We start from the raw sequence: 21,742 nt of genomic DNA on the forward strand, positions 1-21,742 counted from the left end.
TATCTCTTTCATTGTGGGGTCGTTTCTGTTAACTAATTTTTCTCTATTATGGGTATCCATTATGCTTTTTCATGTTTAGTAATTTTTGATTGAATACTAGATACTAAATTTTTTATTGTTGCATGTTGGACTTTTTTCTGGTTAAGCATTTAAATCACTTGAAGATACATTTGAACCTTTTCAGGTTATTTTAAGCTCTTTTAGAGAGAGGGTCTATTGCAGCCTTTATTCCAGGGCTGATTTTAGCTCCACTTCTGAGACAGTCCTTTTGGGTACTCTGCTGAATGCCGCATGTATTCATTATAGTTTCTGCATTCTTACTGGTGGCAAGATGAACAGTTTATAGCCTTGTCTGAACTCTAGAAATTGTTTGACTTACAGCTCTCCAATAATTGTGTTTTCCCCAGAAGTTGTTCTTGCTTGTCCTTCTGAGGTTTTACTCTATGCATATAAGCATTTGTATTCAGCCAAGAATCAAGGACAACCCCTGTGCATATTTCTGGGGCTCTTTCTCTGCATCGCTGCCTTCTCTCATGTACTCTACCCTGCACATTCTAGCTACGTTAGCTCTCTCTTCTCTCATCTCTGTCTCCTCAACTCACTGAGATTAATGGGATCCTTTTGGAACTCTCCTGTACCACAGTTCTAAAATTACCTCGGTTTAGAAAGCCTGGCTGATGGTAAGACTCACCTCAATTTCCTTTTCTCATGTATCACAGTCCTTTGTTGCCTGTTGTTTGATGTCTGAAAATAGTTGTTTTCTATATTTTGTCCAGTTTTTAGTTGTTTATGTCCCTCTCCAAGTTAGAAGTGGTTGTTCTTGGTGTGTTAGATCATATTTTGATAGTGAAATTTTAATACAACGGGGGACCCATCAAGTGCTTTCTCCTTCCCTTTGTTTATTACCTGCTAGTACACTGCTTTCAGCTTTCTCTTAGAGATGGGATTTTTAATAAGTTTGACTGTTAGAGCTGGTATGGCTTCCTTAATGTAGAGTTGTCCTCTGAGAATTTGTCTGTAGCCTATATAACTAAGCAGCTGATCTGCTTTTATAGCAACCCAATGAGAGTTGTAATTCTTAGAAGTCTTTGATCAGAACTGAAATGGGCCAGTGGTCATAGCTAATCAGCTTTCATTTGAGGCACTGAGGATCACCTGTAAGAGATATCCAGAAGAGAGTCAGGAGGAAGGCGATTAGGAGGGCAGTCTGAGCCAGAGACTTAACTTTTTTCCAGATTTCCTCATCCGTGCATTTAGTGACCACCTTTTTTGCCTGTGTATTTTCGTCTGTCTGATCATTGGCCCCTTCCTTCCTTTCCTCCCTCCCTTCTTTCTTCCATCTATCCAGTTATTTGTCAGCTTTTATATATAAATATCTTTATCTCCAAGTTTTAAGGCACCTTTTAGAAATTTTTAGCGTATCAAATATTTATGTTTTAAAAAGCTTAGTAACATTAAATTTAAAATTGCTATTAGAATGTAAAAATACATAGATTCCAAAGTCAAGTTTTGGACTGTGTGTTTTTTTCAGTGGTTGTGATATGAAAATGCAGATCTAGTAATAGTGTTCATCTGGAATTCCTTCAGGATAACATTCTAGGCATGAGAATAAGCTTTGAAATGGTTTTTTTGTTTTTTGGCTTTCGTTTGTTTATTTGTGGGTTTTTTTTTCCAATTGCCCTGTTTAAAAGATACCATTAACATAGCTATTTCTAAATTTCTATAAATTAATTTATGTAAATTAATATCTATTGATAGGCCATATATATTGTTATGTACCTGTATCTAACTGTGAAGAATAAGAGAGTAGTTAAAAATCAGGGGCTGATGGTGATTGGCAAAGTAGCCATGGTAAAAATACTCACTTAAAGGGATTCATAGACAAAAGGAAATTGACATGATCAGAACATGCCATAAGAATTTTTTCACTTATAAGTATTGTGAAAGTCTTGAACCCTGTGGAACTAGGCTTAAAGTACTAGTCATGTTCAAAGAGCTCTTCACTGAGAAGTCTAAAGAGACCATTGCATCAAGAAGTCAGAGGGAATTGCAGTAAGGAATGAATGACCGATTGATTGATGAGCTATAGCTGGGAAATTTTGAATAACAGGTGGTTTCTTTTTAGTTTTAACTGTGCTTCTACAATACGATATTTCTAGTAGGAAAAATATAAGTTTAGGACTCTAAATGTGATAGTGTATAAAGAGTTTAAGATATAAGAGAAGAGAAATAAAGATACCAAAGTTGCAGGAAGAAAACATTTTATAAAAAAGGAAATGACAAAGTAAAAATAAAGATTTTCATTTAAAAAATTCATGAATTCTTTTCATTTCACAAAAAATGAAGAGCTTTTTGCACTTTGGTGGTAGTTTATGTAGTATCCCTTGTTTTTATCTAGGTGATTTAATTAATTGGCAGAAAAATAACTGAAATTCATATTTTTTTTGCCCTTGATATATATGTTGCCTTCAGTAAGCTTCTTGTGATTTTCTTTAGATGTCATTGCTTAGTATTTGTCTTAAGTAAAATTTAGTAATTGTTTTTAGAACATTAGACAAATAATTCTTTTACCTCAGTTTCACAACTTGTATTACTTTTACATTCTGATCTTATAAATGTTTTATTATTCCTAATAATTGCTGAGCCTATGTATTTATTGTTTAAACCTTTGTTATAAAATGCTAGAAGATATAACTAGGGTGCTGGGTCAATCATTTCTATTCATTTGTGTCCTGTGAACAGGGAACCTTCAGAAGATCCTATCCCATGATCATCCTCCAGAGTATTCGGCTGACTTCTATGCTGCCTACATTAACATTCTTCTTGGAGTTTTCTACACTGTCTGTCGAGATTTGAAAGAGCTCCGACATCTGGTGAGTGCTCATTTTACATTAAAAAAATGTACATCTTTTAATATTTTTTCTATGAAGAAAGGGTGTGAGATTAGGCTAGAAGCTGAAAATTTATTCTGGAAATTTGTGTGTGGCCTTTGGGAGCCAATATACCATAAGAAGGTAGAAGTCTGTGGGTTAGTACAAACTTTCACCTGATCAGAAACCTTTCAGTCATCTTTAGTTGTTTTTTTTTGTACATCCTTAGGAATGTTTTTTAAATTTCCTCCTTTCTCTTTTCTCTAATCACAGAAAATGTTGAACTTTATTAAAATTCAAGAGAAAATGAACATAAAGGAGGTGTGAAAACTTAATAAGCAATTTTATATCTGTTAATTTTTTGTAACAAATTTTTTTCAGGTTTATGTTATGTATTGATGGTGGTCTGGCATCTAGATGAACTTGACTGTGGTCAGAAGCTTTATTTTATATAGGTCTTTCGTTAGCCACTGACCTTGAGTTAGTAATCTTTATATATAAAGGATTACTTTGAATATTTATATAAAAGATTAAGAAGTTTTTAGAAACATTAGAAAAGCTGTTTTTACTTCATAGGCAGTTTGGAAAATAATTGTATTTAATTTTCATATTTAATTTAATTTTGATCTTTCTGCGTTAGTTGTGGGGATCTGAAAGGGAGGAGGCACGAATATCTGGTTTCACTTTTAGAACCTTTTGTTAATAATTAAGATCTTATTTCCATATAACAGAAAATGGTAATATATCTAAGGCTAGAAAATGGTTACTTTCAAAGGAACAGATTCTGTATCTCTTGGTACATTTTCTTTGCTTTGCTCTTTTCTTTGCTGTGAAAAGTATTACTTAGAGGGATTCAGTGTATATTATAGGAGAAGACTATTTAAAATTGTGTTCACATTTAGTATGTTTTTGGAACTTTTAAATTTTAAGACCTCTTCTGATTTACATGTAGATTTCAAGCATCTGCTTGAAAATGATTTCAAGCTACAGCTTGAAAAGACAAGCTGTTCTAGTTCAAGCTCATCACTAACATCTCTCCAGAAGCTGAATTTCTAGGATTCCTGATGCCCAAGGGAAATTACAACAGGGGACTCATAGAGAGGAGAGAGGGTTAGTGTGTGGTTCCCGCGTGAGATGGAGTCAGGAGCAAATACTTATCCACTGTCCTTCCTGGGAAATAACTTATAGTTTCCATTCCTTAGCACTGATGCCCTTGAATCCTCTAGGAATCTGTGCTGGCAGCCATTTCAAAGTAGGTTATAAAGTACAAGAAGGAAGAATTATTTAGAGAAACTGTTGGTAGGAAAATAAAATGTGAAATTTACATATGGTTTAAACCTTTGGGTTTCACTGAGGAATGATTTTATTTAGGAATGAGGTTACAGCTTTTTTTTCTTGCTATTACATCATATTCCTAAACTTCAAGCTTGAAGTATGGTTTAAGTCTTTACTACTACTAGTAATACTAATAAATATAAGAAATGATCTTTAAGCACTAGAGAAAAAATAGTAGTGTTCTTTATTTTTTTGCATGTGTAGAGCATAGGATAATAAATATATTTTTTCCTTTTTCCTTCAAATGGATACTATTATTTGTTCCAAAGTTCGTAAGTGGCGTAATTCTTGAGAGTTCAATAAATCATCTGCAAAATGTTTTTTTTTAGGCATCTTTTCCATGAATGTGCTTTTAAACTTTGGGAATTGTTGTGTTACTTTATATCTAGAGGCAAATATGTGAGGCAGGATTTAGCCACTTAAGGAATATTTTACATGTTGTTTTACTATTGTTATTGATAATTGTGGTTTTATTGTTGTAGTAATAAACTATGATAACATTTTACTTGAGCAATTATATTGAAATAAAATTGCCTGAATTCTAATAAAAATTTTACTTGAAAAATAATTTCTAATTGTGGTAAATAAGTGCTTTTTTCCTCTTTTTTCTCTGTTTATAGGCAGTACTTAATTTTCCTAAATATTGTGAACCTGTGGTTAAAGGAGAAGGTAACTATAATTTTATTATAATAATATTTCTTTTGAAAAAAGTTTCTGTAAGATCTAAATTGTTGAAATTTTCTCTTCTTTGGAGTAGCAAGTGAACGTGATACTCGCAAACTCTGGAGAAATATTGAACCTCACTTGAAGAAAGCCATGCAGACTGTTTATCTCAGGGAAATATCAAGGTAATTTTCTATTTAGTATGTATTATTTCTTTTCTATATCTTTATTTGGGATATTCACTAAAGTGTACATGTTTACCTTCTTCACATTGGGAAATCGCTTGTGATTTGAATCATTTCTTATTATTTTGGGAAGGACAAACAATTTTTAGCCAGTGTATTATACAAGGCATATTTCTAATACTTGGTAAGTTTTTTTCAATCTGAAAAGCCACAGGAAAATCATTTTCAGCTTTGTTTTTTATATTTATGTTAGATATTTGAATGGTATAATGACAGTTGATTATTAAAGAAATGTATTAAGTCATAAATCTACATTTATCTATAAGCATTTCATAGTAATGAAACTGCTTCGGAGACATGGTTGCACAGACATAGTATGGTGAGAAGAACATGGTTTTGATTTCCAGCTTAGCCGTTTTCTGCCTTATGAAGTCTTAGCAATTCATCTAAAACCTCTAGACCTCAGGTCCGTCTTCTGACAATCCTTAGAAGATTTCACTAATATATGTGAAAATGATTTGTGAATAATAAAGTGCCTTATAGATGTTAGGTTTAGCCTGCGTTACAAAGCAACTTAGGAAATTTTAAAACTTCAACGCTTTTGTCTTTTTTCACTTTCTGATCAATTTTGTTATCATTTTTCTTTCATGAATACCTTATTCTATACTTTGTGTTTGACTTAATTAGCTGATAATGAGTTTAACAATTTCTAATAAGTAGAAACATTAGAAAGATACTATTATTTCTCTCTTTAATAATAAAAAGTCATTTGATGAGAATTTTTGGAAGTCACAGAATAGAAAAGCTTGTGATCTGATCTTTTAAAGGTAGAAAAATTTGGTTGCTTGTTAAAGCGACTCTTACATAGTAATTCAAGGACTTCTAGTTTCCCATAGGATAGTGTTGGGCACCTAAATCCAGTTCTCTCCACAAGATCAATAACGAGAGCAAATAAAATCACTCATAACCCTTGCCTGTAGTATGACTAGGAGTCTACAGAGTTGATTACAAACTTCAGTTTACATGTAAATAGTGAAATAAACAACCGAAGCCAGCAGGGCTAACTCTGGGGCTCATGCTGAAATGGAAAGTTAAGCAAAGACTAAAGAAAAGAGGAGAGGACAGTGGGGACAGGGGATAGGGTTGACTTGTAGTGGTAAAATACAAATGAATCACCTCTAGAAAGAGAGTCCAAGCCTGAGTGGGGAAATACTGAAAACAAGTGAGACCTGAAGGATTAGAGCACTGGCTGCTGGAGAATCAAAAGGAAGTATTTCAAGAGTCTGTAGACAAGAATTAACAAGGCATGGAGGGGAGTGAATTGGGAGATTGGGATACCAAATTGTACACTCTAAATATATGCAGTTTATTGTATGTTAAGAAAAAAAAAGAATTAACAAGGCAGATTTGGGAAAGTACTGTTTTTGTGGGGAGACAGAGAGGTTACTTGGAAGGACATGGCATCTCCTGGAGGCTTGGTGGTGAAGAATGAAGCAAGGGGTGGAAATTAAGACAAAAAGATAAGTCACTTACAAAGGAAAGTGAATCTTTAATAAAGCAAGACAACAAGTGAGCAAGATTTTCAAGAAACTGAAGGAGAGAGGAAGTGTAAGCCAAGTAATTTTATATCCAGCCAACCTGTCAGTCAGGTATTGTGGCTATAGAAAAACACTTTTAAACATATAAGAACTCAGGGAACAGTATACTCATAAACACTTCCTGAAGAGTCTACTAGTGACAGTGTTGGTGCAGTGAAGATGACTGGGGGAACTTTAGCAAAAGGATTGATGAGCACTGAATTTGATTAATTTTAGCTCAAAACTAAAAGATGGGAACAAGGGTAGAAGAATACTATGTATATATTACGTGCTTTGACAGGATGGGAATAACCCAGTTACAAAGTTAAAAAATTGGGAAGAGAAAGAGAAAGGGCAAAGTAGAATAAACTCATTGTTTGCTGTACAGGTAAAAGAGGTCATCAGAATAATTGAAAACCTAGAACTATTAAAAAAAAAGTACTCAAAGAAGTCTCACACCCCGTTGTCCCTTTTACTTCTTTCCTAACCACATGTGTAATTTCTGATTTGTCCTCATCTTTCACAAGTAAGCATATATACATGTATATTTTTATATATGCAATTAATATAGAATCTATCTATAATCTTTCACAAAAAGGTGTAGAGCACAGAAATAAGCACTGCTAATTTGACCTTCGTGCTTACTGAGGGGTTCTGAAAACATTTTTCTTTAATGGGGTACACCATTTATATTTATTGACAGGAAATATATATGTTTTATTAACTTTGTATTAATTTGCAGAGTCTCTTATGCGGTTATAATCTCATGTCTTTTTGAAAAAAAATTTTTGGTATTTAGGGCAGTTTGCATTTTTGTTCCAGCTGTTTACCTTTATAGTAATAGCATATGTAATACCCTTAGTTCCCTTTTTGTCACATTGTGGCATAAGGGACCAATGAGACTCTCCAATAGTGTAGTAGAGAAATGGCATTCTAAGTCTGGTGATATCTCCTGGTCCATTTGAAATTGCTTCACAGTAAATGACTCAGCTATTTTCCCTGCTTCCCCTGACCTCCATTCACCCATGTATAATAAATTTTTACAAAATTAGAAAATAATCATCACATATTTCATATTTTCTAATTGAGATTAAATAATTGGGATAAGCAGAATAAAGAAGAGGGACAATAAAGCTAAAGAAGGTTAGACCCTCACTCAACAAACTGTTATTGGGAATATATGTTGGTTTTATAGCTTTTATAAGCAATTTGGATAAATTATGAAAAAGCCTCCAACCTTGTTCACTGGTTCATCTTAAAACTCCAGCCTGTTTGACCTCAACTTATACAACTACTTAATATAACTGCTATAACTCTGCATCACCTCTGGAAATTGGTAGTTCTTATATATTTATTTAGAATGTGGATGGAATTTTTTGTCAGATAGATATCAGTTGAAATGCTGGTTCCACCACTTAGAAGCTTTGCAACCCTAGTCAAATTAGTTTTCTCTCAGTTTTGTCATTTCTTTAAAAAAAAATAAAAGAGAGAGAGAAGAAAAGAAAAAAGCAATGGTAGTCTTGTAAGTTTATGAGGATTAAATGGGGTATGTTAAGACCTGGCTTTGTAATAGACATTTGGTAAATTGTTAGTCTTCTCTCTTCCCAAGGAAGATGGTCAGTTTTTCCCTGGTTGTCCTTTGAAAGTTTAAATAACAACATTAAATCAATAATTGCCATGTAAGAAAAATCTTACCAATTTAAACTGTCTTGAAGTCTGGGTTATATAACATTGTAAATGATAAAATTTTATTTTTATTTACATTTATAAGAAGTAATGAATGTGAAAGTACCTTATAATCTGTGAAGCACTATTCAACAATAAGGTGGAAGAAATGATTGACTTGGAGAGTGAGCATTTTGTCCTAGGTCTATTCTCCACATAGGTTATAAAAAATCTCCCATATTGCTATATTCCCATGATTTTCAGCTGTGCTTGAAGATTTGAAAAAATACATACAGCTGATTTGGGGTATTTAATTGTTTGGTTTGGCTTTAATTTTTAAATTAGTATTTTAAGAGCCATTGTAAGAGAGCTTTAGCATTGGAGAGGGTCCTCAAAGATCATTGCATCTAACTGCCTTATTTTTTTTTTATGAGATTATTGCTTTATTCAGGGTCATACAGCTAAAATTTCTGCCTCCCAGGGCAGTCTTTTCACTACCTTATAACGTACTTCCTTATGAATTTGATTTATTATATTCTAATCGCTTCTATTCTTAATAATATTTAGGGCTGTTTAATAGTTTTAAGTGCAAGTAACACCAGAGTTGGGCACTGGAAATAGCATAAACTCTGTGGGCATTCCACAAGAATTCAGCTCTTAGCTCTACTACTGACTAGCTGAGTGTCCTTGGGCAACTTAACCTGTGGGCCTCGGTTTTCTGATGTATTGATACTTACTTTAAGGAATTGTTATGGAGTTTAGAAATGGTGTATAACAATTGTATTTAATATGATAACTGGAATATTGGAAATTTTATTGAATGGTAGGTGGTGTTATTTGTTGGTGCTTTTTAATAGCTTTATAATTATGATCAGAGGAAAAGAGATTTTTAAAAAATTTAACATTTGGGTATTGATATATAAGTTTATATTGTTCTAATATACACTAAATGGTTTTGTAGAGGTACCAATATGTATATGTTATTTGTGTTGTTTATAAGGCAATTAAATGTATTTTGTCAAATCAAAAAATTTTAGCTTTTCTAGGGCTTTGTTTTAAGTACAGTATATTGATTTTGTATGTTTTCAACCCATCATTGCTGTTCCTTTTTTTTTTTTTTTTTTTTTTTTCAGTTCACAGTGGGAAAAGCTACAGAAAGATGACACAGATCCAGGACAACTAAAAGGTATCAAAGGAAGTGTTGAGACAATTACCAGAGACACTTCTTTGATTACTAATAATCAAGATACTAAAGTTAACACTAATGATAGCATCAGTCAGTAGTGTTACAAAAGATAATTTAGAAGCTATCATGTTTGTTTGGTTTTTTTGGTGCTGCACCACACAGCTTGTGTGATCTTTAGTTCCCCAACTAGGGATCATACCTGGGCCCTGGCAGTGAAAGCCCCGAGTCCTAACCACTGGACTGCCAGGGAATTCCGACAAGCTATCATGATATTTTAATTAATGATTTTCTTTTGAGCACCACTCCAATGTAATGGCAGGAGATGAAGTTTGAATACCAGTTTTCTATTTTCTACATATTGGATTATATCATGTGAAAACCAAGCAATTTATATTTCTTTAAATACTTGTGTTAAAACAATCAATTGTATACCTAATTTTATCTCAGTATATGTGTATTTCATGAGTTTTATGGAATAAAATTGAATTTTATGTTAATGTAGTTTGAGGGATATATTTCATTTGGTTATATTTTGAAAGCTTTGTGCTTTTGTTTTCTTTAAAGAAACTATTTGGGTTTATCCCAGTAGAACTACATTGACCTTTGAACAACACAGATTTGGACTGCATGGGTCCACTTATACATGGACTTTTTTCAATAAATATATTGGAAAGATTTTTTTTGAGACATACAGCAATTTGAAAAAAACTCGCAAACTACATAGCCTAGAAATATCAAAACAAGTTAAGGAAAAGTTAAGTATGTCATGAATGCATAAAGTATATGTACATACAAAATATGTGTTAATTGACTGTTTATGTTATCACTAAGGCTTCCAATCAACAGTAGGCTATTAGTAGTTAAGTTTTGGGGGAGTCAAAAGTTACATGCAGATTTTCTACTGTGTAGGAGAAAGATGTGCCCTTAACATTCCCCCACCCCATTATTTATGGGCCAACTTTACCTTTATTTTAAAGAAAAATAAGCAACTATCTAAAAAACTCTTACTTAAAAATTGGGTCATTAGCAGTGGTGGGGGTAGTGGTATGAAATGAAGTGGTATTTAGATTCTGTTTTGGTTTTTAAATGCTTTTGTGTTTTTTTATATGATTTCTGAGATACAAGTGATTTTCAGTTGTGTGTTGTAATGGAAGGAAATAGATAATGGAGTTAAAAAAAAATCTGCAATAATTTGTCTGCTCTACTGCCTATGTGTCCTCAGTGTCTTTATCTAAAATGGAAAGAATATCTACCTTTAAGTCACTGTAAAGATTCAAAGATGCTTAAGGATAGCACCTAGCACAGTGTCTTACACATACTAGATATTCAGTAAATATTAGATTCCTTTTTCCCTTTCATTGCTGCTTGACTTACTCTCTTGTTTTATTTATCCATTCATTCAGTTATTTCCTTTGTACAAGATACTGTAGGGATACAAAAAAGCATTAGACTTGGCTCCTTCAGTGAACACTGTAGCTTAGTAAGAAATATAATTTATGTTTAATTCTTTATATAAGGTATAAAGTTATATGGACCATAAATGAAATACACCAAGTAGGAATTCACAGTAGAGACAAATTTTCTATTTTGGTGTGGTAGGGGGGCATCAGGGAAGGTTTAATGGAGAGTGTGGCTTTGAAGGGCAGGATGGATAGGATTTAGACTTCAGAAGAGAAGGAGCCCAACAAAAAATGAGCAGAGCATATGATTACAATAATGTTCACCCCCGCCACCATCGTTATCATGGCAATTTAAGCTCAGGACACTTTAAATCTTTTGACTAGAGGGTACCATGTGGAAGTCAAAAGTGAGAAAAGATATGAGATACTTTTAAAATCTAATAGTAACCTGGTAAATACCTTCATATAAGTATTTTGTTGTATAGGTCTCTCAGCATATACTCACGTGGAACTTCCATATTACTCTAAGTTTATTCTAATTGCGGCATACCTCGCTTCTTATAATCCAGCAAGAACTGACAAGAGGTTTTTCCTTAAGGTAATCATTTCTTTTCACTCTATTTCTGAAGATCTAGGGAATATTTTAAAATTCCTCAACACCTGTAAATTTGTAAGGGACAGAGATTAGAGTAAGAGATGTGTATAGGACTCATTCTTTAAAGATTTTATTTATTTGTTTTCCTTTAATCATAATTTCTCATTTTACCTTTGCCAATCAACGTTATTTGAGAACTTTCTTTAGGATATTGGAGATGAGTGAGTGCCGCTTTTGGAGTGGAGACTGTGGTGGAGCAGACAGGCTAAAAAAGAGATTGTATTAGTGTCTGGTAAGCATGATATGATAAACAACTTGCAGGGAAGTGTTGAGCAAAGAAGGCTTTATATAGTAGGAGCTGAATTCTGAAAGACAAAATGATAGCAAAAAACAGACATATCTTTCCTGAAATGAATACTAATAATCTAGAGGCCCTCAGAACTTTATCCATCAATGGAGCATTCCTCACACTTAACAAACTTCCCAACAGTGTTTCTTTGGGATGCATGAGCCATTACCTGTCACCTTCCACCTAAGCAAACACCGACTCTCCTCCATAATGAGTTTGGCTGCTCTGTGTGGTCTTCTCCCTATAACCATTTGCTCTCCCTTACCAAGGCATTATGTCAAGTGGGTGAAAAATATCCTTGAAGCCACATATATTTTGCTACATATCCTAAGCAAATCCAATTACAAGCTGATTAATAAAAAATTCAGTCAAACTGAACTTTTGTTTCCAGAACTTGGCTGTTTTTCCACCTGACTCTCCAAGCTTTTGTTTTACATTGGTTTTTCCATCTAGAATTCTTTCCTCTCCAGTCTCTACATGCTTAAATTCCATCTGTTCTTTTTTTTTTCCTCCCTCCTTTAATCATTTATTCTTCTCACTTTAAGATCACAGCCTGAATGGGTGAAGTTGGGTGAAGTAGGTAGTTTCACAGAAGAGTTCAGGTATACTTTAGCTAATAACTCTACATTTAAAAAAATGTAACTAAGGTTTTGTTAAAAATATGAGAGATGGGAATAATTTTAAGGGTAGTAACACCTTTACTGTTCTAAAGCTCCTACTGTAGTGTCATGTACTCCATACATCATTATCCAGAACATTCAAGAGCCTCTCTGTGTGTATATTATTGGAGAAATCTCATTTTAGAATTTTCTTCCTGAAAATAAATAATATGCAGTTAGATTTATTATTAAATGTATTATAATTTTTATCTATTTACTTTTTGCCTATCTCTACCACTAATCTTTCGTTTCAAGAGGACAAGGACTGCATCTTTTTTTTCCCCCACTATTGAATCCCAGGTGCTTAACTAAATATTCTCAATTTTATGCAAATTGACAGCCTGCCTTACAGAATGAACAGAAAACCCATTTGTCTTTGGAAGTTTTGTTTTTATAGAAATAAATGTGCTGTAATATATCAATATAAGTTCTTTTAGGAAGTATCACTATTTTATTTTGAAATCTCTTCCTTTACATGCAAAAATAATCTTGTATACAATCAAAATTGATTTTAAAAGCCTAAAATATGTTGGCATTTTAAGGTGATATTTTAGGTGATAAGTAAAATAAAATAAGAAAGCCTGATACATAAATTAGTATCACGTGTGCCATGTTTTAAACAAATTATGCTTTCTGGTTTTGTGGAGTACTATCTTTCTTCTTAAAAATTATTTTCCTTAATTGCAGCATCATGGGAAAATCAGGAAAACCAACTTTCTAAAGAAACACGAAAAGGTATTTATGTTGTAATTTTTCTAATGGGGAAAACTAATGAATTTAGAATATTATAAGAAGTAGGTAAATGCATAATTGTATTAGTATTTGGATATAAGAAGTTACTTGTATTGATATGGTGCCATCAAAATGTTGTAGTAGTATTTTGTTATGCTGAATATAGTGATTAAGGAAGCACAATTCAGGTGAGCTGGCTCTAGAGATAAAAGTGAGTTGACAAAATTTTTTTGAGTGAATTAATAGATGAAAACTGTCAGCCTGGAATTTTTAATTAAATATAGCTTATTTTCCTCTTTTCCCCTTTGAAACACCACAAAGATGGCGTTGAAGACATTAAAAAGGTAAACTAAGAAGGACTAAGCAGATGAGAGATCAATAAAATTTAGAATTGACTAGTAGATAGATATGCAGGTGACTAAGCAGATCATAGAAGGCTGAAACCTAACCCCCAAAACAAGCTGATTTGACCCGAGGAATCTGGAAAAGCTTAGGAATTAGAAGCACTAAGCACCTTTGAAGGTAGGGTGTGGGGCAAGAAATTGGTGAAAGGAGCATTTAGACTGTTCAGCTCTCTTGTGCATCTTAACCACTGGTTTCTTTTGGCAGAATGTAGAGAAGTTGGAACTGTAGACATTGCACTATAGAAGTTGTGAGTTTTGTCTCTCACTCATTGTTAAAAGCAGTTTTGCTCAGTATACACTTCTGAATTGAGGACATTGTTTTACTGTCTTCTGGCTTTACTATTGCTGCTTAAAAAACCTGCTGTGAGTCTGTTATTCCTGTGTTAATTCCCCTATTTTCTCCCCAAATTCTCTTCTCCTTTTAACTTTAGTGTTCTTATAGTTTCACTGTGGTATATCTGGGATTGAATTTCTTTTTACTTAGCATTAGTTTTGCTTCCTGAATTTGAATAAAGATGCCTTTATTTAATTGTGATAAATTCTCAGTCATAAACTTTTCAAATACTGCCTCTCCTCCATTCTCTCTAACATGTCTTCCTGAGACACTGGTTAGACTTATGATAGACCTTCTCACTCTACCATCTTTGTTTCTTAAGTCTTTCATAGTCTTCATTCCCTTTATCTCTGTGTGCTATTTATTCTGGGTAATTTCTTCAGTTCTCTGTTCTTATTTTCTCTTCACCTTTGTCTAATCTGCTATATTTACATCAATTTTGTAATTTCAGTAATCCTATATATAATCTTCAGAAGTTTTACTGGTTCATTTCAAGTCCATCTGATCACTTTAATATTTTTCCTAGTCATATTTTTCTTTAACATAAATCAACCTATTTGATAATCTGTGTCTTATATTTAAGTGTTAGAGAAGTCCTTGTCAGTCTGATTCCATGTTTTCTCTTTTTTCTGACTTGTGCACATAATATCCTGCTTCTTGAATGTTTTATTGTTTTTAATTGTTGGCTGAACTTGATCTCTGGAATTTTTGAGGCCTGAGGTGTATTCCTTCAGAAAGGTTTGACATCTACTTCTGCGCAAGCACTTGTGAACACCAGTAACCTGGGATCATTTGAAATTCAGTTCTCAGCCTGGGGACTTTCAGACCACACAGGTATTGTGAATTCTGCCCCCACATCAGCATTAGCTCTGGCTTCTAGTTAAAAGTCTTAGGGAAGACTTGCTTCCATTCACACAGAGCTAGAGTTTGGCAGGCAAATTTATTTACCAAATCCATTTGCTTGGCGTGGAAAAACTTTTCTAGTATGCCCTTTCACTGAGACATCTCTGATTAGACTCTCCACTATAGGCAAATCATTGATTTTATACCCTCTTTGTTATGTGTGTAGCTGCTTTGGATCATAAACGATTGGTAGGAGGAGAGTACTTCTGGCTGAGGCAGTGAGGGAAGGATTTGTAGTGGGGCTTGCATTCTGAGTGGGCACTCAAGAATGGTGAGGATTAGATGTGCAAAGATGGGAGGAGAAGACATTTCAGTTGAGGAAGTGATTTGAGCCAGGAAGCAGAGGTAAGAAAGTATAGGGTATATAAAAGGAATAATGAAATACAGTTGGCTGGAGTGTGTGGTGAGCTTGAGAGAAAAATCACTTGAGGCCAAATGGTGGGAGAATTTCCTTACCAGTTAAGGGAAGAAAGCCCATCTCAACGGTGTATCTTGGCACTTGTTGGTAATTGGTGGGTGTTTATTATACAAATGAATAAACTGAAAGAATGAACATAAAGTTATGAATTTTAGGTCTCATTCTTTAGACAGAGAAAATTATTTAAGAATGTTGAGGAGGGAGATATATGAATGCTGATCATTGAGGACTGTGAAAGAGCTGGCACTTTAGACCATCCTTGTGGAATGAGTGGATTTGTACAAGTGTAGGAAGACAGTCTTGACAGGGAGCTGTATGAGCAAAGCACTGTGAAATTGTCTTTAGTTCTAGGTGAACTCTCGTTCTTCTGATGTTATTCTTATAGATTTGACTTTCACATCAGCCTCTTTGTCTTTGATTCATGTCATTTTAAAATCTGAGCTTACTTTCTAAAATCTATGTACTCTTAGTAGTTTCTTTGTATTTTTGTTCCCTCTCTTCTTGAAATCTTACTGAATGCTTACTTTATGCCATGCAATCTGCTAGATGCTATGGACATAGTGGAGAACAAAATAGCCATTGTCTCTGCTCTCATGAAGGTCTCAATTTAATCAGGGCATCAAACATTAAAAGCAAACCACACAAATAATAATCATAAGCAATTATTTTAAATCTGTTATGTTATCTTCAGTTGTATAATTCTTTTTCTCTGTATATCCTGTTGACACTTGTTTTTTTAAGATTTTAATTTTCAGTTCAACTGATGCATGCATGTGATACCAGATTATTTGCCAATTAGTTTATCTGGAAAAGCAATGTTTTCCTTCTCCTCACTCATAATCCCATTCCCCATAATTAAACTTCTTTTGTTTCTAGTTTTAGTTTTTCTGGTATAAATATCTATATCTCTAAGTTCCTGTTTCTATTTTTCTTAATTTGACTTGATGCCGGTTTTGATTTCATTTTACCTCATTTATTTGGTTTCCTTTTTCTCTTATTTCTTCCATTCGTACAGACCTTCATTCTCTCTAATGAGCTATAGTGAATCCAATGAGGTATTTCTCACACTTTGACTTTTTCTCTAGGTGGGAAGTCAGTTTGCATTTATAGCATACAAAATCAGTTATGTGAAGAAGATAAATGTCATATGCCTTCCATGGCACTAAAACACTTTAATTTGGAAATTGTTTTCCAATCACAAAGTAAAAAGTGAAAATCAGGAAAGTGTCAGCAGCATTTCGCAGTGTGATTCTCAGCCTGAATTGTCTCCCACTTTATTCCCAAGATGTCAGGAATTTGGTAATTTTTACTAACCTCAAGTCACTTCTAAGTGTTAATGAGGACAGGGACACCAGTTCCATTTAGATATTTCAACATTTACCTTTATTTTTTTCTTCTAACACCATTTCATTAATTATCCTTTCATCCATTCATTTATTTAACTAAAAATCCCAAGTGCTAGGGATGAAAAAGGTAAGTGAACCATCTGTTTTCAAGGTGTTTGTATAGAAAAGAAAGAACATATAAACAAGTATATTGTGATGATAATAATAAAAGCTATTCAGCACTGTAAGCTGAACACTGTTAAGCTCTGCATATGATCTTAATTCTCACTGTGACCTAATAAATGTAGTTGCTATCATTATCCTCATTTTCTCTATGAGGAAACTGAATATTAAAGAGAAATTTAGTAACTTGCTGAAGATTACATAGTTAATATGGTAGAACCAGCATCCACTTCCAGGACTTTCTGAATCCAAAGCCTACCATGATGTTTAACCACTGTTCTTGAACTCATACACCTGACAATGATTAATATCTAGAATTTTTAAAGACTTATGCAAACCAGTATGAAAAAGGCAAAAATCCAGTAGATAAATGGGTAAATGGTACAAAAAGGAATTTGAAATGTCTAACAAACGTAACATTATCACCCTCATTCACTAATGAGAGAAATGCAACTTTAAACACCGAGATATTATTTTACACTCTAAGATTGGCAAAACTAAAAGAATGTCTGATGATTCCAAGTGTTGGTGATAATGTGGAAGAATAAGAGCCTGTATATTCTGCAGGTTGCTCATATCTAATAAAGCTAATACGTGAACATACTTTACATTGGTCAGGATAGAGTGGGTAGTGCTGTAGTGAAAAACAAGCTCCCTAACCCTCAGGGGCTTAACATAAAAGTTATATATTGCTCATATATATACATACATATTGCTCACAACACAGTTGGATATGAGTTATGTGGTCCTTTTTCATGGTATAGTGATGTCAAGTGAAACATGGTGTCCTCTCAAGTTGCCACCAAAGGAAAAGAAGACTAAAGGATCCAGTGGTTTGAAAGGCCAGGTTTGGTAATAGCTCACATCGCTTCCATCCATATTCCATTGGCCCGAACTCAATCAGGTGGCCTCCATCTAACTGCAGGAGAGGCTGAGACCTATATAGTCTTCCTATGTGCCCAGGAGGAAGCTATGTTGGTGAACACGTAACATTCTCTGCCCCCTACTTTAGTTGAGCAGTCCCAAGGAGAAATTCACACATATGCACAAGGATAAATGTACAGGATTGGCCATCACAGTATTATTTGTGATGGATTATAGGGATTAATTTTTTAGAGTAGACAATGATTTGTCATGAAATGGACTTCTGTAGGGTAGTTTAAAAATGGACTGGAGCTACATGTATCAAAACGAATAAATCTCAGAAACATAATGTTGAAGGAAAAAAACAGTTTGGTAAAGTGATATGTCCAAAATAATATCATTTATATGAGAGATTATGCAAACAATGCTATGTATTGTTTATGGATAAGTATATATCAGTAGTGGTTTAAAACTTGTCCTGAAGATGATAAAAACACCAAATTCTGAATAGTGGTTCCTTCTAGGGAGGGAATGAGGGAGTGGGATGTGGAGGGGAGTGGGATGTGGGAGGGATACAAGGGGGCTTCAGTTTGTAATGTGATGTAATGCTTTTTTTGAACAAATTGCATAATGGATAATTGGATATGATAAAATTGGCTGGTGGGTGCACTGGTATTTATGAATCTCTTTTCTAAATGTTAGAAGTATTTAATAAGAAAAGCATAGAAACTTTAAGACCTGAAAAATGATTTCTAAACTGTCTTTTAGATGCAAATAACAGCGGTACATACTTCATTTTGTAATTTTGAGTAGGTTTTTTTTTTTTACTTAGTCATTCTTTTCAAGAAATAGTTATTCCCATGCATGTAAATAAAGCTTCCCATTTTATTTTCCCTTGCTTCTATAGAGTGCTTAGATTCTTACATTGCTACTAAAATTATCTACTAGAATTACCTAATTATCTGTAGACCCTTGAGCACTGCAGTTTTCTAATGACAAGTAATTGTACCATTGACTTTATAGACATATATGAACATTTTACAATATTAAAAATTTTTAATAAATTTTACATTGTTTCAGACTGACAGCTTATTCACATACTATGAAACTGCATTCGTTTTCTAAGCTAGTGTTTAACTGATCTTTTTAGAACTATTAATGTTGAACAAATGCATTTTTCAGACAGTGGCACAAAGAGGAATGGTGAGGAGTTAGGAGTAAGTTCTAGTCTAGGGGTTAGGACCTAGACCCTCATTTTGGTTGTGCACTCTCTTGACAGATACTTGTCTAAGTCACTTAACATCTGGTTACAACAGCAGAATAGGGGTGATGTTCAGGACTAGACTGGATGACTTGTAAGTTCTTTAATATCTGTTGGTGCTAAGTCAGAGCATCTTAAAGAAGATGTTGAAAGATAAATCATGGTCATATCAGGTAAAGTTTTAACTTAGAGACAGCAAGTTAGATTTGTTAGCCTCTTTGGGGAACTATATACAATGTAAATATGTTGTTATTGGGAATTTATAGTACAGAGAGTGAGTGTTCTGCTATAAGAAGAAAATCCATGTTCTTTTTTCTTATAGACAAGCAATCATCTCCTCGGACCAAAACCGTTTCCACTAGACAGATTACTAGCAATATTATATAGTATTGTGGACAGCAGAGTTGCTCCAACAGCGAATATCTTCTCCCAGGTAAGCTTAATGAAAAGTTATTATATATCATCTTTATCTTTATGGAATTTTTCAGGTAGTGTGATCAGTGGAGTTCCAGGCATTTAGATTTTTGGTCAGCATATGTTACTAATTTAACTATATAATGAACAATGTTCATGGTAAGTAATTGAAATTCCAAATATACAGTCTTTGAGGGTGTCACTGAATTTGCATATATTTAAAGGTATAACTTGATGATGGAAACAACTTGATGTTTCTGGGCTTTTTCTCTTTTCCATAAAGGAAGTTTTAAATGATTATAATTATCTCAGAACTGATTAAATAAAAAAATGGGCTTCATGATTAAATTGATGAATTATAGAAATATAATTTAATGAAAAAAATTTAAGAAATGTATTTATAATAAAATAATCCATAATATTCTTATTCCTCATATATATACTTTGCAAGTTGACAGTATGCATTTTTTTTTAAAATGTTACATTGATATTTTCCAAAATAAAGTTCTCAAAATTTTCACTAGATGGCAGCAGTAGCATAAAAATAGGAAACATGGCATTTATAAAGTAGTTGTTTCTTTTCTTAGGTGATGTTTAAGAAAAACCTATTAATGAAAAATATAGTCACAGTAATTTTTTTAAATGGTCCAGAAAAACAGTAGTTAGCTCATGCTGTAAACAGAAGAAAAAACAAATGTTGCAACTAGTATTTATTGATATGTTTCAGAGCATACTTCAGGGAACATTTTATTTTATGTATATGTTTTTAGGTTGAAAAACATGTAAATAATAGCATTTACATTTTAATTTACTTCAGATAAATTTGGTTCCTGAATGGATGTTAGACTTTGCGTGATGATAACTTTTAATTCTTTGTTTAAAGAAGTCTTTGGAGACCTAAAATAGCTGTGTTCTCAATGTGCTCAACATTAAAGTTAGATAATTTTTTTTTAATTTTTTTTTTTTTCAAATTTTTTTGGGGGTACACCAAGTTCAATCATCTGTTTTTATACACATATCCCCGTATTCCCTCCCTTCCCCGACTCCCCCCACCCTCCCCGCCCCAGTCCTCCAAGGCATCCTCCATCCTCGAGCTGGACTCCCTCTGCTATACAACAACTTCCCACTGACTATCTATTTTACAGTCAGTAGTATATATATGTCTGTGCTACTCTCTCACTTCGTCTCTGAGATGAAGCGAGAGATAATTTATTTTTAAGCTCTTTATTGGAATATAATTGCTTTACACTTTTGTACCAGCTTTTGAGGTACACCAAAGTGAATTGGCTGTATTTATACATATATTCCCATATCCCCTCCCTCCCGCAACTCCAGAGATAATTTTTATATGTCAACTTTATAGAAAATTGTATCTACATTTATTACATTTTTAAAGAAAGGCAGTCTAGTGAGTTATTAGGTTATGTAAATAACTAGCTACATGGGTAGGTAGATGGTAGCCCTAATGCTGATAATTTTAAAAATCTAATTCAATTTTAATCTGTATTATAGGGATTTTTTGCCATATTCATGTGTGTGTATATGTATTTAAATGCTTTGTCTGAAATAAGTTTTTAATCAAACTACATTTTATTAATAGCTTTATACATATAATATGTGAGGTTTTTGTTTTGTTTTTGCTGTTGCAATAACTATGAAATAGACAGCAGATATCAGGCTGTCTAATACCTGAGGCTCTTACAATGAATAAGGAATCGAGCCACAGAGAGAGTAAATAATTTTCACACTATGACAAAAATGAGTAAATCTTTGAGAATTAAAGCCTTGGGAAGTGAAGTAGACAGTGCTTCTAAACAGAGCAGAAAGGTATTTAGGTGCCCAAAAAATTACATTTGTGGGAGACACAAAGAAGGGTAATAAATGTGGCTTTCTTTCTTCCAGAGAGCTTATAATGTATTCTGAGGGGATAAAAAAACATGTACATAAAAGTAATATTGTAAGGCTATAAGTGAATGCTAGATAGCGCTGCTGAGAAGTTTAGAGTAGAAAGAGATCACTTCTGGATTGGACAAAAGGAGAGAACTTGAAGGCGTCACAGAAAAGGTGAAAATGGGGCTGGGCTATAGGGAATGAGTAGGATTTTTTCTCATATTTCTAATTTATATACATTTCTAATTTATATGTTTGTTGTACAAAAATGAGTAAATAAAAAAGGAAAAATAATAGTAAAATTAGCTACATCTTATTTCCAATGGGTAGAATTTATAGAGCTCTAAGAGGGAGGATAATATGACCAAAGATGTGGGACTAGGAAAAAAAGCAAGACACAATTGTGAAGTATCACATTGGATTAGTTGAAAGTAAGAGGGGTTATGTTGTAGCAGGGGTAGCAGTCATTGTAGTTGTGATCTAGTAGTAATACTGCCACCACCACGTCGTACCTTACATATTGTACCTAA

At 33.5% G+C, this 21,742-nt stretch overlaps 1 protein-coding gene across 5 annotated transcripts in view; it reads left to right on the forward strand.

The window, feature by feature from the left end:
* Positions 1-21,742, forward strand: part of ORC5 (origin recognition complex subunit 5) — a 166,304-nt gene that overhangs the window by 16,315 nt on the left and 128,247 nt on the right. For all 5 annotated transcript variants that reach the window (XM_057731716.1, XM_057731718.1, XM_057731715.1 and 2 more), the window contains exons 6-12: positions 2,743-2,873; positions 4,826-4,874; positions 4,963-5,053; positions 9,429-9,481; positions 11,367-11,479; positions 13,172-13,219; positions 19,231-19,341. In XM_057731716.1, coding sequence (XP_057587699.1) covers positions 2,743-2,873; positions 4,826-4,874; positions 4,963-5,053; positions 9,429-9,481; positions 11,367-11,479; positions 13,172-13,219; positions 19,231-19,341 — 596 coding nt within the window. The remainder of the gene's footprint in view (positions 1-2,742; positions 2,874-4,825; positions 4,875-4,962; positions 5,054-9,428; positions 9,482-11,366; positions 11,480-13,171; positions 13,220-19,230; positions 19,342-21,742) is intronic.

This window comes from Hippopotamus amphibius, chromosome 4, assembly GCF_030028045.1.
Source record: "Hippopotamus amphibius kiboko isolate mHipAmp2 chromosome 4, mHipAmp2.hap2, whole genome shotgun sequence".
Classification (NCBI taxonomy): domain Eukaryota; kingdom Metazoa; phylum Chordata; class Mammalia; order Artiodactyla; family Hippopotamidae; genus Hippopotamus; species Hippopotamus amphibius.